The following is an 18,800-nucleotide window of genomic DNA, read 5'->3' on the forward strand; positions in this document are numbered from 1 at the left end:
TTATTACGATGTAACTGTTATTACGATGTAACTGTTATTACGATGTAACTGTTATTACGATGTAACTGTTATTACGATGTAACTGTTATTACGATGTAACTGTTATTACGATGTAACTGTTATTACGATGTAACTGTTATTACGATGTAACTGTTATTACGATGTAACTGTTATTACGATGTAACTGTTATTACGATGTAACTGTTATTATGTTGTAACTGTTATTATAGATGTAACTGTTATTACGATGTAACTGTTATTATGATGTAACTGTCATTCAGTTGTAACTGTTATTACGATGTAACTGTTATTATGATGTAACTGTTATTATGATGTAACTGTTATTATAGATGTAACTGTTATTACGATGTAACTGTTATTACGATGTAACTGTTATTATAGATGTAACTGTTATTACGATGTAACTGTTATTATGATGTAACTGTCATTCTGATGTAACTGTTATTACGATGTAACTGTTATTACGATGTAACTGTTACTATGATGTAACTGTTACTATAGATGTAACTGTTATTATAGATGTAACTGTTATTATAGATGTAACTGTTATTACAGATGTAACTGTTACTATGATGTAACTGTTATTACGATGTAACTGTTATTACGATGTAACTGTTATTACGATGTAACTGTTATTATAGATGTAACTGTTATTATAGATGTAACTGTTATTATAGATGTAACTGTTATTACGATGTAACTGTTATTACGATGTAACTGTTATTATAGATGTAACTGTTATTATAGATGTAACTGTTATTATGATGTAACTGTTATTATAGATGTAACTGTTATTATAGATGTAACTGTTATTATAGATGTAACTGTTATTACAGATGTAACTGTTACTATGATGTAACTGTTATTATGATGTAACTGTTATTATGATGTAACTGTTATTATGATGTAACTGTTATTATGATGTAACTGTTATTATAGATGTAACTGTTATTATAGATGTAACTGTTATTATAGATGTAACTGTTATTATAGATGTAACTGTTATTATAGATGTAACTGTTATTATAGATGTAACTGTTATTATAGATGTAACTGTTATTATAGATGTAACTGTTATCATGATGTAAATGTTATCATGATGTAACTGTTATTATAGATGTAACTGTTATTATAGATGTAACTGTTACTATGATGTAACTGTTATTATGATGTAACAAAGGCCCATTTGAGTCACCGTAACCTGCACCTTTGTTGAAACTGAATCCCAATGTTAAAATAGAGGCAGGAAAGTCCCTTATTTCACTCCTCTCAAAACACCACAAAACCTGGCTGTCTTCGTGTTACTGTACATGAACGACTTTCAACTTTCACACCACATATTCCGTTGTACAGAATAGACTCAACGGAATAGAATGGACGATGTTTGCCATCCTATCGAGTCTGGCAGTGGCACACTGGATACTCAATTTATCTGTGCCCAAGTGCTTTAGCAGCCAGCCAATGAGCAGTGGGGTAGAGTGGCAGTGCAGTAGGTGGCTTGGCGGCCGTTTTGGCCTGGGGGAATGGGCCAGTTCTCTTCATGTTCCAGCTGGTCCTGGGGGAAACTGGGAGCAGCATTTCTGCCAATCAATCATGGCATGCCCCTCACACACATGATTTTTCAAACATGTCACAAACGTCTTGTTAAGAAACTATAGTTTTGGCAAGTCGGTTAGGACATCTACTTTGTGCATGACACAAGTAATTTCTCCAAAAAGTGTTTACAGACAGATCATTTCACTTATAATTCACTGTATCACAATTCCAGTGGGTCAGAAGTTTACATACACTAAGTTGACTGTGCCTTTAAACAGCTTGGAAAATTTCAGAAAATGATGTCATGGCTTTTGAGTGAATTGGTGTACCTATGGATGTATTTCAAGGCCTACCTTAAAACTCAGTGCCTCTTTGCTTGACATCATGGGAAAATCAAAAGAAATCAGCAAGACCTCAGAAAAAAAATTGTAGACTTCCACAAGTCTGGTTCATCCTTGGGAGCAATTTCCAAATGCCTGAAGGTACCACGTTCATCTGTACAAACAATAGTATGCAAGTATAAACACCATGGGACCACACAGCCATCATACCGCTCAGGAAGGAGACGCGTTCTGTCTCCAAGAGATGAACGTACTTTGGTGTGAAAAGCGCAAATCAACAGAGAGGGACATGGACAGAGAGACACAGAGACAGAAAGAGACAGACAGAGAGAGAGACGGAGAAAGACACAGACAGAGAGAAAGACGTAGACAGAGAGATATTTAGACAGAGAGATATGGAGACAAAAAGACACAGAGACAGAGGGAGACACGGAGACAGAGAGAGAGAGAGAGAGAGACAGAGAAAGAGTTACAGAGAGAGAGACAGAGAGACGCAGAGAGAGAGAGAGAGAGAGAGAGAGAGAGTTACAGAGAGAGAGACAGAGAGAGATGAAGTCAGAGAGAGAGAGAGACAGATGAAGTCAGAGAGACAGAGAGAGAGATGAAGTCAGAGAGACAGAGAGAGAGATGAAGTCAGAGAGACAGAGACAGACAGAAAGAAAGTCAGAGTCAGAGAGAGTCAGAGAGAGTCAGAGCGAGTCAGAGAGAGACAGAGCTAGACAGAGAGAGACAAGGAGACAGAGAGAGAGAGAGGGAGAGAGAGGGAGGGAGACAGAGATGGAAAGAGAGACAGAGAGAGACATGGAGACAGAGAGAGAGACATGGAGACAGAGAGAGAGACACACAGAGACAGAGAGAGAGAGAAGGAGAGACAGACAGAGGGTCCAGTGCACTGATAGATTGTGTGTGTGTTCCACCAGACTGATGGGATCGTCAGTCAGACAGCGAGAGAGACAGAGAGCCATGCGATGCCAGCGTGTAAAGGAGTGTGTGTGCAGGCCGTGTGGAGGCTGGACGTTGGCTGTCTGGCTGCTGGCATCCCTGCTAGGGTCCCTGCTACTGGTGGCTGTCGGAGTGATACTGCAGATCGGTGAGTGTATGTGTGTAATGGAGTGATATATCAACCCAGCTCATTTTTGAATTGGGAGACAATCTATTTTAAAGCCCCTGGTTGTCTGAGCTGAGTGTGGAACATTTGTGAGTGTTTACTGTTAATTTGTTCTTGTTTATTTCACTTTTGGTCCTCTGTAGTTCAGTTAGTAGAACATGGTCCTCTGTAGTTCAGTTAGTAGAACATGGCGCTTGCAACGCCAAGATAGTGGGTTCGATTCCCATTATCACCTCCACGTAAAATATATGAATGGATGACTGAGTTGCTTTGGATAAAAATTGCCTGCTAAATGGAACATGGACTGACCAGGTGAAATCTATCAACCCTTAATGATGTCTTGTTAAATCCACTCAGTGTAGATGAAGGGGGGAGACAGGCTAAAGAAGAATGTTTAAGACTCAAGCTAATTGAGACGTGTTGAGTGCCACTTACTGGGTAGATGGGAAAGAAAATAGATTTAAGAACTGTGTACGGTAATAGTTGCCTGGCGCACCAGTTTGTGTCAAGAACTGCAAATTCGTTTTCATATGTAGACTATTGCAAAAAGACAGATCCATCTCTCATGATTTCCCTTTGACTAGACCAGTGAGATGTTAGCAGACTTCAAGTGTTTATTGGCTTAATGATCAACGATCAAATTCATGAGGGATTGCTGTGCTATCTGACATTTCTTTGTGACGTTTTTATTTTCTGATTCCAGGAGATTTGACCGAAATCAGCAGAAGAGCCATGCCTGGTAAGTGGTTTTCTAAGTGAATCTCTTCTCATTTTACTGACTGTATTTTCTGAACCGTAACATTACTGATCCCACCACAGATTTCAGACCTACGTCACCTATATGAATACAGACGACCCAAAAAACATATCATATTGTAACATTCTAGGATACTTTTTCAATAACTAACCCACATAGCGAACATTACCCAACTGTTTATGTGTTTAGGGCCTCTTGTTTCATTGACACAAGCACCCATTCACTGGGAAGCCAAAGTCATTCCGCTACCCAAGAGTGGTAAAGAGGCCTTTACTGGCTCTAACAGCCGACCAATCAGCTTGCTGCCAGCTCATAGCAAACTGTCGGGGGGAAAAAATTGTGGTTGACAAAATACAATGCTATTTCTCTGTAAACAAATTGACAACATACTTTCAGCATTCTTATAACATGTACTGTACTGACACAAATGACTGATGATTGGTTGAAAGAAATTGATAATAAAAAGATTGTTGGAGCTGTATTGTTAGATTTCAGTGCAGCCTTTGATATTATTGGCCATGACCTGTTGAAAAAAACGTAGGTGTTATGGCTTTTCAACATCTGCCAAATTGTGGATGCAGAGCTATCCATCTAATAGAACAGAGGGTTTTCTTTAATGGAAGCTTCTATAATGATGTTAAACATGTAAAGTGTGGTGTACCACAGGGCAGTTCTCTAGGCCCTCTACTCTTTTCTATTTTTTACTAATGACATACCACTGGCATTAAACAAAGCCTGTGTGTCCATGTGTGCTGATGATTTAACCATATGCGTGTCAGCAACCACAGATAATGAAGTCACTGAAACCCTTAACGTGGATTTGCAGTCAGTTTTGAAATGAGTGGCCAGTAATAAACTGGTCCTGAACAAGCTCTAAAACTAAGAGCATTGTATTTGGTAAAGCTGAATCTGGTAATGAATGACGTGACTGTTGAACAAGCTGAGGAGACTAAATGACTTGGTGTTACCTCAGATTGTAAACTGTCATGGTCAAAACATATAGATTCAATGGTTGTAAAGATGGGGAGAGGTCTGTCCGTAATAAAGAGATGTTCTGCTTTTTTGACACCACACTCCACAAAGAAAGTCCTGCAGGCTCTACTTTTGTCTTATTTTGATCATTGTCCAGGCAAGTTGTCAAATGCTTCAAAGAAAGACCTAGTTACTGGCCCAGAACAGAGCGACACATCTTGCTCTTCATTGTAATCAGAGGGCTATTATAAACATTATGCCGTCAGACTGACTGCATCACTTCTTCTTTTAATAAGAAACATGAATGTGTTGAAAATCCCAAACTGTTTGCATAGTCAACTTACGCACAGCTCTGAAACACACACTTATCCCACCAGACATGCCACCAGGGGTCTTTTCATAGTCCCCACATCCAGAATAAATTCAAGAAAGCGTATTAAATATTATATTATAATAATATACAGAGCCATTATTGCATGGAACTCCGTTCCATCTCACGTTGATCAAATAAACAGCAAAACCTGTTTTCACAAAACAGATAAAGCAACACCTCAAGGCACAACGCCTCTCCCCTTATTGGACCTAAATAGTTTGTAAACAGTTTGTAAATAGTGTGTATTGATATGTAGGCTATGTGTGCATTTCTAAATGTATATAGTGCTGTTCTTGTCTATTAATGTTCTGTATTATGTCATGTTTCATGTTCTGTGTGGATCCCAGGAAGAGTAGCTAAGGCGTTCACAACAGCTAATTGGGATCCTAATAAAATACCCCCTTCCAAAAAACAAAAACAAATCCTAAAGGGAGAAAGCCTGTGAATTGACATACTGTATTTAGTGTGTGGTGTTTTAGAATGGTTAATATTCTCTGTTTTTGAGGAAGTGAATGGAACTAGAAACTAGAATAACATCTCTACAGGAAACAGGAAACTGAATGGAAATAGACCCACATTACTCTTTGCTTTTGCTGTACCAACAGAACTTCAAATCCAGGGATAGACTACCGACCGTCATTAACCCGAGGAGTAATACACAGCATAATCTTGATGCCCAGCTTTCTCACGGTCTTTCCAAAATCACTCACTGTGGTTGTAGAGGGTGCAACAGGTCAGCACCTCAGGAGTAAATGTCAGTTGGCCTTTCATAGCCGATCATTCAGAGTTAGAGACAGCAGGTGCGGTAGAGAGAGAGAGAGTTGAAAACAGCAGGTCCGGGACAAGGCAGCATGTCCGGCGAACAGGCCATGGCTCCACAGCCGAAGGCAGAACATCAGAAACCGGAGCAGCAGCACGACCAGGTGGACTGGGGACACAAGGAGTCATCAGGCCAGGTAGTCCTGAGCCATGGTCCTAGGGTTCAGGTCCTCCAAGAGAAGAGAGAGAGAGAGAGAGAAATGGAGTGAAGGAGAAAGAGAAAGAGAGAAAAAGAGAAAGAGAGAGAGAATTAGAGGGGAATACTTAAATTCGCACAGGACACCAGATAAGACAGGAGAAATACTCCAAATATAACAGACTGACCCTAGCCCCCCGACACATAAACTACTGCAGTTAAATACTGGAGGCTGAGACAGGAGGGGTCGGGAGACACATAGGCACACCATAAAGACATTATAGATGTGTTATAGACATGAATCCAGGCTTTGAGTGAGAAGATACGATAAATTATCCAAAAGTATGTGGACACCTGCTCGTCGAACATCTCATTCCAAAATCATGGCCAGTAATATGGAGTTGGTTCCCCCCTTTGCTTCTGTAACTCCACTCTTCTGGGATGGTTTTCCACCAGTGGTGAGCCGTCACGGTCAGCAAGGCCTTCTCTGCTGGCCTAAACATCATCAGAATATAATTTTAAAAATATATATATTTTCACTGAAGGCCCAGGCCCCAGGCCCACGGCACGCCACTAGTTTCCACTAGATGCTGGAACATTGTTGCGGGGACCTGCTTCTATTCAGCCACAAGAACATTAGTGAGGTCGGGCACTGATATTGGGCGATTATTCCCAAAGGTGATCAATGGGCGGCAGGGTAGCCTAGTGGTTAGAGCGTTGGACTAGTAATCGGAAGGTTGCAAGTTCAAACCCCCGAGCTGACAAGGTACAAATCTGTCGTTCTGCCCCTGAACAGGCAGTTAACCCACTGTTCCTAGGCCATCATTGAAAATAAGAATTCTGTTCTTAACTGACTTGCCTAGTTAAATAAAGGTAAAATAAAAAATGGAGTTGAGGTCAGGGCACTGTGCAGGCTAGTCAAGTTCTTCCACACCAATCTCGATAAATAATTTCTGTATGGACCTCACTTTGTGCACGGGTGCACGGGTGCACGCGTTTCCACTGCTCCAGAGTCCAATGGCAGCAAGCTTTACACCACTCCAGCAAATGCTTGGCATTGAGCATGGTGATCTTAAGCTTGTGTACAGCTGCTCGGCCATGGAAACCCATTTCATGAAGCTCCCGACGAACAGTTATTGTGCTGACGTTGCTTCCAGAGGCAGTTTGGAACTCGGTAGTGAGTGTTGCAACTGAGGACAGATGATTTTTACACGCTACATGCTTCAGAACTCGGCGGTCCCGTTCTGTGAGCTTGCGTGGCCTACCACTTCGAGCCTGGGCCGTTGTTGCTCCTAGATGTTTCCACTTCACAATAACAACACTTACAGTTGACCGGGGCAGCTCTAGCAGGGCAGAGATTTGATGAACTGACTTGTTGGAAAGGCATCCTATGATGGTGCCATGTTGAAAGTTACTGAGCTCTTTAGTACGGGCCAATCTGCTGCCAATGTTTGCCTTTGGAGTTTTTTTGTGTTATTACATACAACCAAAAATAACTTTTAGATATCAGAATGGTGCATTGCGACCAGGATTACAACTTTCCCCAATTGGATCCTTTGTTCGTACCCCCAGGGCAATTAAGCTTATCCCAGAGGTTGCTCCATGAAGTTGCCGGCTGAGAAGAGTTATTCGGAGTGGACTTCTGGTCCGACTCAGGAGGCATGCACACCATCCACCGCTAATGTTCAGTCTCTGGATAATAAAGTAGACGAGCTCAGGGCGAGGATCTCCTTCCAGGGAGACATCAGGGATTGTAGCATACAGAAACATGGCTCTCTCTGTGTATACTGTCCCCGTCCATACAACCAGCTGGGTTCTCAGTACATCGCGCAGACAGGAATAAAGAACTCTCCGGGAAGAAGAAAGGAGGGGGTGTATGTTACATGATTAACTACTCATGGTGTGATTGTGATAACGCACAGAAACTCAAGTCATTTTGTTCAGCTGACCTAAAACACCTCACAATCAAATGCCGACCGTATTACCTCCCAAGATAATTATCTTTGGTTATAGTCACAGCCGTGAATATCCCCCTCAAGCCGATACCATGACGGTCCACAAAGAACTACACTGGACTTTATGCAAACTGGAAACCACATATCCTGAGGCCGGAATTTTGTGTAGCTGGGGATTTTAGCAATGCAATTTGAGGAAAATACTACCGAAGTTCTACCAACACAATGACTGTAGTACTCGCACTGGGAAACATTGGACCAATGCTACTCAACTTTTCAAAATGTCTACAAGGCCCACCTCCACCCTTCCTTCATAAAATCTGATCACAACTCCATATAGGCAGGAACTCAAACAGGACATATATGTGCTCAGGTCTATTCAACGCTGATCTGACCAATCGGAATCCACGCATCAAGATTATTTTGCTCACATGTACTGGAATATGTTCCGGGTAGCCTCTGAGACATGGACAAATACACGAATATGACACGGTGACTGAGTTCATCAGGAAGTGTATAGGAGATGTTGTACCCACTGTGACTATTAAATCCTACCCAAACCAGAAACTGTGGATAGATGTCAGCATTCGCGCAAAACTGAAAATGCGAACCACTGCATTTAACCATGGCAAGGTGACTGGGAATATGGCCGAATACAAACAGTGTAGTTATTCCCTCTGTAAGGCATCAAACAGGCTAAACGTCAGTACAGAGACAAAGTGGAGTCGCAATTCAACGGCTCAGACATGAGACGTATGAGTCAGGGTCTACAGTCAATCACGGACTACAAAAAGCCAACCACATTGCGGACACCGATGTCTTGCTTCCGGACAAGCTAAACACCTTCTTCACCAGCTTTGAGGATAACACAGTGCCACCGATGCGGCCTGCTACCGAGGACTGTGGGCTCTCCTTCTCCATGGCCGACGTGAGTAAGACATTTATGAGTGTTTACTCTCGCAAGGCTGCCGGCCCAGACGGAATCCCTAGCCGTGTCCTAGAGCATGCGCAGACCAGCTGGCTGGAGTGTTTACGGACATATTCAATCTCTCCCTATCCCAGTCTGTTGTCTCCACTTGCTTCAAGATGTCCACCATTGTTCCTGTACCCAATAAAGCAAAGGTAACTGAACTAAATGACTATCACCCTGTAGCACTCCTGTCATCATGAAGTGCTTTGAGAGGTTAGTTTAAGGATTATATCACCTCCACCTTTACCTGGCACCCTAGACCCACTTTAATTTGCTTAGCGCCTCAATAGCTCCACAGACTCCACACTGCACCCTGCTTTATCCATGGCACTGCACCCTGCTTTATCCATGGCACTGCACATTACCCTATCCCATCTGGACAAGAGGGAAACCTATGTAAGAATGCTGTTCCTTGACTCTCGCTCAGTATTCAACCCCATCGTACCGTCTAAGCTCATCATTAAGCTTGGGGCCCTGGGTCTGAACCCCGCCCTGTGCAACTGGGTCCTGGACTTCCTGACGGACCGCCCACAGGTGGTGAAGGTAGGAAACAACACCTCCACTACGCTGATCCGCAACACAGGGGTCCCACAAGGGTGCATGCTCAGCCTCCTCCTGTACTCCCTGTTCACCCATGGCTGCGTGGCCACGTACGCCTCCAACTCAATCATCAAGTTTTCAGACGACACGAGTAGGAGGCCTGATTACCAACAATGACGAGACGGCCTACAGGGAGGAGGTGAGGGCCCTGGGAGAGGGGTGCCAGGAAAATAACCTCTCACTCAACGTTAACAAAACAAAGGAGCTGATCCTGGACTTCAGGAAACAGCAGAGGGACCACCCCCTAGCCACATCACCTGGACTGCAGGGGAGAAGGTGGAAAGCTTCAAGTTCCTCAGCGTACACATCACTGACGATCTGAAATGGTTCACCCACACAGACAGTGTGATGAGGAAGGCTTCTTCAACCTTAGGCTGAAGAAACTTGTCTTGGCCCCTAAAACCCTCACAAACTTTTACAGATACACAATTGAGAGCATCCTGTCGGGCTTTATGACCGCCTAGTATGGCAACTATACCGCCCACAACTGCAGGGCTCTCCTGAGGGTGGTGCGGTCTGCGCAACGCATAACCTGCCCTCCAGGACAGCTACAGCACCTGATGTCACAGGAAGGCCAAAAAGATCATCAAGGACATCAACCACCCAAGCCACATCCTGTTCACCCCGCTATCATCCAGAAGGCGAGATCAGTACATCTGCATCAAAGCTGGGACCGAGAGACTGAAAAACAGCTTCTATCTCAAGGCCATTAGACTGCTAAACAGCCATCACTAGCCAGCTTCCACCCGGTTATGCAACCATGCACCTTAGAGACTGCTGCCCTATATACATATACATGGAATCACTGGCCACTTTAATAATGGAACACTAGTCACTTTAATAATGTTTGAATAATGCTTACATACTGCTTTACTCATCTCATATGTATATACTGCATTCTATTCTACTCTATTTTAGTCAATGCCACGCCGACATTGCTCAATCTAATATTTATATACGTATTAATTCCATTCTTTTAGATTTGTGTATTGTTGTGAACTGTTAGATACTACTGCACTGTTGGAGCTCTGAACTCAAACATTTCGCTACACCCACAATAGCATCTACTAAATATGTGTGTGTGACAATTCAATTTTGATTAGATTTTTTTAAATCACTGAGCTCTTCAGTACGAGCCATTCTACTGCCACTGTTTGTCTATGGAGATTGCATGGCTGTGTGCTCGACTGTATACACCTGTCAGCAACGGGTGTGGCTGAAATAGCCGAATCCAGCTAATTTGAAGGGATGTCCTCATACTTTTGCATATATGGTTTACATGGAATGCTGATGATTCCCGCCCTCCCCTATATTTTAGGAGATGGTAGGATCCGCTTAGTTGGTGGACTGGACTACTGCCAGGGACGGGTGGAGGTCTTCTACCAGGGCAGCTGGGGGACGGTGTGTGATGACGACTGGGGTAGGAGAGACGCAGGGGTGGTGTGTCAGCAGATTGGCTGTGGCCACGCCGTTTCCTCCACCACCAATGCCTACTTTGGTTACGGCACAGGACTGATTCTACTGGACAATGTCAACTGTAATGGTTACGAGAACCAGCTGAGTAAATGCTACAGTCTGGGATGGGGGATACACAACTGTGGACATCATGAGGACGCTGGGGTTATCTGTGAGAAGCTGTTTCTGTCTCTCTCTGTCTGTCTTTCTCTCTCTCTCTGTCTCTCTTGGTCTTTCTCTCTCTCCCTGTATCTCTGTTTCTCTCTGTCTCTCTCTCTCTCTCTCTCTCCACCTCTCTCTCTCTCTCTCTCTCTGTCTGTCTCTCTCTGTCTCTCTCTCTCTCTCTCTCTGTCTCTCTCTCCCTGTATCTCTCTCAGTCTCTCTTTTAATTCAATTCAACAACAAAAAAATGTCTCCCTCGCCCTTTGTCTCTCTCTGTCTCTCTGTCTTTCTCTCTCTCTCTGTCTCTCTGTCTTTCTCTCTCTCCCTGTATCTCTCTCTGTCTCTCTGTCTTTCTCTCTCTCCCTGTATCTCTCTCTCGCTCTCTCTCTCCCTGTATCTCTCTGTCTCCCTGTATCTCTCTCTGTCTCTCTGTCTTTCTCTCTCTCCCTGTATCTCTCTCTCGCTCTCTCTCTGTCTCCCTGTATCTCTCTCTGTCTCTCTGTCTTTCTCTCTCTCCCTGTATCTCTCTCTCGCTCTCTCTCTCCCTCTATCTCTGTCTCTCTCTCTCTCCCTGTATCTCTCTGTCTCTCTGTCTTTCTCTCTCTCTCCCTGTATCTCTCTGTCTCGCTCTCTCTCTCCCTGTATCTCTCTCTGTCTCTCTGTCTTTCTCTCTCTCTCCCTGTATCTCTCCCTATATCTCTCTCACTCTCTCCCTGTATCTCTCTGTCTCTCTCTCTCTCTCTCTCCCTGTATCTCTCTGTCTCTCTCTCTCTCTCTCCCTGTATCTCTCTGTCTCTCTCTCTCTCTCTCCCTGTATCTCTCTCTCTCTCTCTCTGTATCTCTCTCTCTCTCGCTGTAATTCATGTTGCCAATGTCTTTAATACTATGTCTGCTATTCATGTCTGTTCTCTGTGTAGGTTCAGGCTCCACCACAGTTTCTCCCAAGAACACAATGCCCATGGGAAGGGGATTCTTCCAGACTGCCAGCATTACAGGCAATTATTTAGCTTAAGTATTATAATGTAATAATAGTGTGGTCCCCGTCAGACCACACTGCTCCACCTGCATCTCTATCCTATGACCAATAGAGGGTGCTGTTTCCTCTCTAAGTTTCTCTTTAACTCGGGGACAGCGGTGCCACTCAGTACATGGTGGTGATGGAGCAAGTAAAGGAAGTCACCCCCATAGAGATCCTATTAAATTACTAGAGGGGCTACAGTATTTTCTAAACCCTCAAAGTTCCAGAACATGGTGAAAATGGCAGCCATTTTGGTCAGTCTAATTGGAATGAATGCAGTAGAGGCAAAAGTGATGCATTTCCTGATTTGACTAATGCAGGAAAATAAAAGTAAGGCATGTGATGTGTATCAGAAATGGTGTAATAGAATCACAGTCAACCAAAAATATTGTCATATTATAAACATGGGTTTATACGGGTTTTATGCCAATTTTCTGTATAAATAACCTTTAAAATATATATAAAAAGACCATATATTTTTTTTTATGTTTGTTTCCAAGCTGTGATATTATATGATACAATATCAGTACTTGCGAGCTACAACTTGTCTAAGCTGTGGAATGACTGTATTGTTTGAATGGAATGTTGGCATATGGGTAGTTAATTTGATCAGTTTATAGAATCATTCCTCTAAAACTGGCTGGCTAGCTAGCTAACAAACACGCAGTGCAGACACATTCTACAAATGAATTGTTTCACACAATATCTTATCACAGCCCTGGCAAACTAAGGTTGACCAATTCCCTGACCAAAATGGCTGACCTTTTATACTATCATAAGAAGGTTAATGTCCATTCTGGTATTCTAAATTCTAGTATTGTAATTCCTAATTCGACCCCCCCCCCCCCTCTCCTCACAGAGGATGGGAAACGGTCAGCCGTCTACTGTAGGCATCAGCTTGCCGGTGTAGACCGACTCATTATTCTGATTCTAATGCATCGTTTGTGTTATTCTAGTGACCGACCGAACAGAGCCAGTCAAGACCACTACTACAACTACCGTGACAAAGACAATGGTTGCTATCACAACCAAAGGTAGTGGTGATGCTGCAGCCCCCCCCCCATGTGACAAATGAATGGAATTATCTCCAGCTAATGTACTCTAAACAGATATATCTGTTATAATACTTGCTTATTATTTAAGCAATAAGGCACGAGGGGGTGTTGTATATGGCCAATATACCACTGCTAATGGCTGTTAGGCACGACGCATCGCGGAGTGCCTGGACACACCCCTTAGCCATGGTATATTGGCCATATACCACAAACCCCCGAGGTGCCTTATTGCTATTATAAACTGCTTACCAACATCATTAGGGCAGTAAAACATCATTGTTTTGTCATACCCATGGTATACGGTCTGATATACCACGGCTGTCAGCCAATCAGCATTCAGGGCTCAAACCACCCAGTTTATAATACATACAGTGCCTTGCGAAAGTATTCGGCCCCCTTGAACTTTGCGACCTTTTGACACATTTCAGGCTTCAAACATAAAGATATAAAACTGTATTTTTTTGTGAAGAATCAACAACAAGTGGGACACAATCATGAAGTGGAACGACATTTATTGGATATTTCTAACTTTTTTAACAAATCAAAAACTGAAAAACTGGGCGTGCAAAATTATTCAGCCCCTTTACTTTCAGTGCAGCAAACTCTCTCCAGAAGTTCAGTGAGGATCTCTGAATGATCCAATGTTGACCTAAATGACTAATGATGATACATACAATCTACCTGTGTGTAATCAAGTCTCCGTATAAATGCACCTGCACTGTGATAGTCTCAGAGGTCCGTTAAAAGCGCAGAGAGCATCATGAAGAACAAGGAACACACCAGGCAGGTCCGAGATACTGTTGTGAAGAAGTTTAAAGCCGGATTTAGATACAAAAATATTTCCCAAGCTTTAAACATCCCAAGGAGCACTGTGCAAGCGATAATATTGAAATGGAAGGAGTATCAGACCACTGCAAATCTACCAAGACCTGGCCGTCCCTCTAAACTTTCAGCTCATACAAGGAGAAGACTGATCAGAGATGCAGCCAAGAGGCCCATGATCACTCTGGATGAACTGCAGAGATCTACAGCTGAGGTGGGAGACTCTGTCCATAGGACAACAATCAGTCGTATATTGCACAAATCTGGCCTTTATGGAAGAGTGGCAAGAAGAAAGCCATTTCTTAAAGATATCCATAAAAAGTGTCGTTTAAAGTTTGCCACAAGCCACCTGGGAGACACACCAAACATGTGGAAGAAGGTGCTCTGGTCAGATGAAACCAAAATTTAACTTTTTGGCAACAATGCAAAACGTTATGTTTGGTGTAAAAGCAACACAGCTGAACACACCATCCCCACTGTCAAACATGGTGGTGGCAGCATCATGGTTTGGGCCTGCTTTTCTTCAGCAGGGACAGGGAAGATGGTTAAAATTGATGGGAAGATGGATGGAGCCAAATACAGGACCATTCTGGAAGAAAACCTGATGGAGTCTGCAAAAGACCTGAGACTGGGACGGAGATTTGTCTTCCAACAAGACAATGATCCAAAACATAAAGCAAAATCTACAATGGAATGGTTCAAAAATAAACATATCCAGGTGTTAGAATGGCCAAGTCAAAGTCCAGACCTGAATCCAATCGAGAATCTGTGGAAAGAACTGAAAACTGCTGTTCACAAATGCTCTCCATCCAACCTCACTGAGCTCGAGCTGTTTTGCAAGGAGGAATGGGAAAAAATGTCAGTCTCTCGATGTGCAAAACTGATAGAGACATACCCCAAGTGACTTACAGCTGTAATCGCAGCAAAAGGTGGCGCTACAAAGTATTAACTTAAGGGGGCTGAATAATTTTGCACGCCCAATTTTTCAGTTTTTGATTTGTTAAAAAAGTTTGAAATATCCAATAAATCTCGTTCCACTTCATGATTGTGTCCCACTTGTTGTTGATTCTTCACAAAAAATACAGTTTTATATCGTTATGTTTGAAGCCTGAAATGTGGCAAAAGGTCGCAAAGTTCAAGGGGGCCGAATACTTTCACAAGGCACTGTAATATTCCATTTGTAGATTAAATCCATTGTGCAACAAGGAAACCATAGCAACACCTTTTACTAATACACCATGAAGAATGTGCCTCTCTGTGTGTCTCCTCCTCCAGAGCGTCCCGTCCTCCGCGTGGTGAACGGTAATAGCAGCTGCGAGGGTCGCGTTGAAGTGTTCCACGGTAACCTCTGGGGCACGGTGTGTGACGACGACTGGCAGCTGCCCAACGCCCAGGTGGTGTGTAGGCAGCTGGGTTGTGGTCCCGCTATCGCCGCCAAGATCCTGGCCTTCTTCGGCTACGGCTCGGGTCCCATCTTGCTGGACAACGTGGACTGTACGGGCAGTGAAATGAAACTGGAGAATTGTTTCAATCTGGGCTGGGGACAGCACAACTGTGGACACCATGAAGACGCTGGAGTTATCTGTGCACGTAAGACTGACTGGGACTATGGAAATATAACTAATTTGTCCGATGAGAATTTAGATATTGTCCTTTTGCTGCAGGGAGGACTGCCACAGTAGGCTGAGTAATGTTGTCCACCAGCCGTCCCCAAACGTCTGGTTTCACAGCTCCTCAGGAAGGAGTTTAAAATTCTATTGAATGGAAGCCTATGACAGAAGTGGATGAAAGCAACCGCTGTGATCTCGATTCATCACCATCTAGCATAACCCTTGACCTCTCCCCACTCTCTACATTGTAGACTTCAAAGTGCGACCAGCACAAGAGTGTTAAAGTTTGGAAAAAAAATCTCACAGTACGCTTCTTAGAAATAGTTTTCACGTCACGTTCGTTGTATGGATGAGACCAAGGCGCAGCGTGATGTGAATACATCTTCTATTTTAATGAACACTTCAACAAATTTACAAAAACAACAAAACTAACGTGACGCTATATAGAACAAGTGCAGACACAGGCAACTAATACATAGACGATACACCCACAAATTACCCAAGGAATATGGCTGCCTAAATACGGTTCCCAATCAGAGACAACGATAAACAGCTGCCTCTAATTGAGAACCAATTTAAGGCAACCATAGACGTATAAAACACCTAGACTAGTAAAACAACCCCATAAACATACAAAAGCCCTAGACAGGACAAAAACCCTAGACAGGACAAAAACCCTAGACAGGACAATAACCCTAGACAGGACAAAAACCCTAGACAGGACATAAACCCTAGACAGGACAATAACCCTAGACAGGACAAAAACCCTAGACAGGACAAAAACCCTAGACAGGACATAAACCCTAGACAGGACATAAACCCTAGACAGGACAAAAACCCTAGACAGGACAAAAAACCTAGACAGGACAAAAACCCTAGATAGGACAAAAACCCTAGACAGGACATAAACCCTAGACAGGACATAAACCCTAGACAGGACAAAAACCCTAGACAGGACAAAAACCCTAGACAGGACAAAAACCCTAGACAGGACAAAAACCCTAGACAGGACATAAACACTAGACAGGACAAAAACCCTAGACAGGACATAAACCCTAGACAGGACATAAACCCTAGACAGGACATAAACCCTAGACAGGACAAAAACCCTAGACAGGACAAAAACCCTAGACAGGACAAAAACCCTAGACAGGACATAAACCCTAGACAGGACATAAACCCTAGACAGGACATAAACCCTAGACAGGACAAAAACCCTAGACAGGACATAAACCCTAGACAGGACAAAAACCCTAGACAGGACATAAACCCTAGACAGGACATAAACCCTAGACAGGACATAAACCCTAGACAGGACAAAAACCCTAGACAGTACATAAACCCTAGACAGGACATAAACCCTAGACAGGACAAAAACCCTAGACAGGACAAAAACCCTAGACAGGACATAAACCCTAGACAGGACAAAAACACAAAAAACAAAAACACCTAACCAAAATAATAAAGACAACAAAGATAAGGGGGTGACATTTCACATAAACTGTAAATACCCAAACTCAATTGGTTGTGGCAAAAAAAATATGGCAGACATGATACAACATTTATTTTTAATTGCCGCTTTTCTCCATTCATCAAAGTCCCAACTGTAGCAGGCTCGCTGCCTCGATTTAGAGCCACGGTGGCTGGAATTTGCTCCGGAATTTATATTGATTAGCGTGTCACTCAGTAATTACACACCCTCTAATTTCCAAACAGTCCTACACTGTTACCAGGCTCTATGCGCCATTAGACTCCGATTCTAGGTACATAGTGAAGTAAACACACGTTGGTTTTACTGTACTTGTGAGGACCAACAATTAGACCAAAATGATTTCCATTCAAAGCCTATTTTCCCTAACCCCTATTTATTTTTTACCTTTAAGTCAGTTATGAACAAATTCTTATTTTCAATGGTGGCCTAGGAACAGTGGGTTAACTGCCTGTTCAGGGGCAGAACGACAGACCTTATCAGCTCGGGGATTCGAACTTGCAACCTTTCGGCTCTAACCACTAGGCTACCCTGCCGCCCCTAAACCTTAACCCTAAAATTGACGTTCTCCTTGTGAGGCAATATGTCCTGACTTGTCAGCGTTATCCTGATTATTCTGGTCAAAATCTAAGGTTCTTCTTTAATAATATTCCCCTTTTAGTTAAAAGAGGGTAATTAAAACCCGAACACACAAGAACAAGCCCAGGCTCACATTCACCAGAGTGCTTTGGTTCGGTGCCAGCCTGGTCCAAGAGCGGGAGTCACTGTGGTCTCATCTTACATCATTTAGCAAACACTCTTATCCAGAGCGACTTACCTTGGCGTTAAATGACTTGTTCAAGGGTACAGACAGATTTTTCACCTAGTCGGCTCAGGGATTCAAACCAACAACCTTTCGGTTACTGGCCCAATGCTCTTAACTGCTAGACTTCCTGCCGCCCCAATGCCGCGTCCTTAGCGCACCGGCTGACTTGAAGTGGCGAGAGAGAAGCTGAATCGGTCAATCAATCGAACAACATAGTGTTACTCAGAGCTGCGGTCGTTTGCCTCGACCGAGCAGGATAATGGTCTCTCCCAGTAGCAGCTCCTCTTTCCCCAGGCGTCGTCAACAGCGGTCTGGGTGAATCCTGCGTTCCATCGTTTGCCTGTTCAATGTCATTTGGATCAGGCTTTATGCAGGTGGAAGCTCGTTAACCCCATGCTGTTCAGGTACGCCGGCCTGGTTCCAAACCAGACAGCTAGTGGACTCAATCATTGCCTCATTCACTCAACAAGTCAAACACTCACGGGAAAAAAAAGTAATATAAAACGTTTGATTAAATAATATACTGCAGTAGTGATAAATATAAAGGAGAAACAGGAATAAATAAGACTCTTCAAATATGTGAATAAAAACAATGAAAATTAGGCCATGACACCTACACACACCTACACACCTACACACCTACACACCTACACACACCTACACAAACCTACACACACACCTACACACACCTACACACCTACACACCTACACACACCTACACACACACCTACACACACCTACACACCTACACACACCTACACACCTACACACCTACACAGACACCTACACACACCTA

At 43.3% G+C, this 18,800-nt stretch overlaps 1 protein-coding gene and 1 long non-coding RNA gene across 2 annotated transcripts in view; one reads left to right on the forward strand and one right to left on the reverse strand.

Annotated features, from left to right (window-relative positions):
* The first annotated feature begins 2,764 nt into the window (after positions 1-2,764).
* Positions 2,765-18,800, forward strand: part of ssc4d (scavenger receptor cysteine rich family member with 4 domains) — a 19,088-nt gene continuing 3,052 nt past the window's right edge. The window contains exons 1-5 of the mRNA XM_090188724.1: positions 2,765-2,988; positions 3,710-3,745; positions 10,907-11,215; positions 12,123-12,200; positions 15,376-15,690. Coding sequence (XP_090044850.1) covers positions 2,823-2,988; positions 3,710-3,745; positions 10,907-11,215; positions 12,123-12,200; positions 15,376-15,690 — 904 coding nt within the window. The 5' untranslated portion in view covers positions 2,765-2,822. The remainder of the gene's footprint in view (positions 2,989-3,709; positions 3,746-10,906; positions 11,216-12,122; positions 12,201-15,375; positions 15,691-18,800) is intronic.
* Positions 16,342-16,694, reverse strand: LOC149979927 (uncharacterized). The gene is made up of 3 exons (XR_016484096.1): positions 16,621-16,694; positions 16,549-16,567; positions 16,342-16,423 (listed from the first exon to the last, which is right to left on the reverse strand). It is a non-coding gene; the product is annotated as an uncharacterized LOC149979927 (long non-coding RNA).

This window comes from Oncorhynchus mykiss, chromosome 10 (assembly GCF_057628025.1).
Source record: "Oncorhynchus mykiss isolate SJ-2025 chromosome 10, ASM5762802v1, whole genome shotgun sequence".
NCBI classification, from domain to species: domain Eukaryota; kingdom Metazoa; phylum Chordata; class Actinopteri; order Salmoniformes; family Salmonidae; genus Oncorhynchus; species Oncorhynchus mykiss.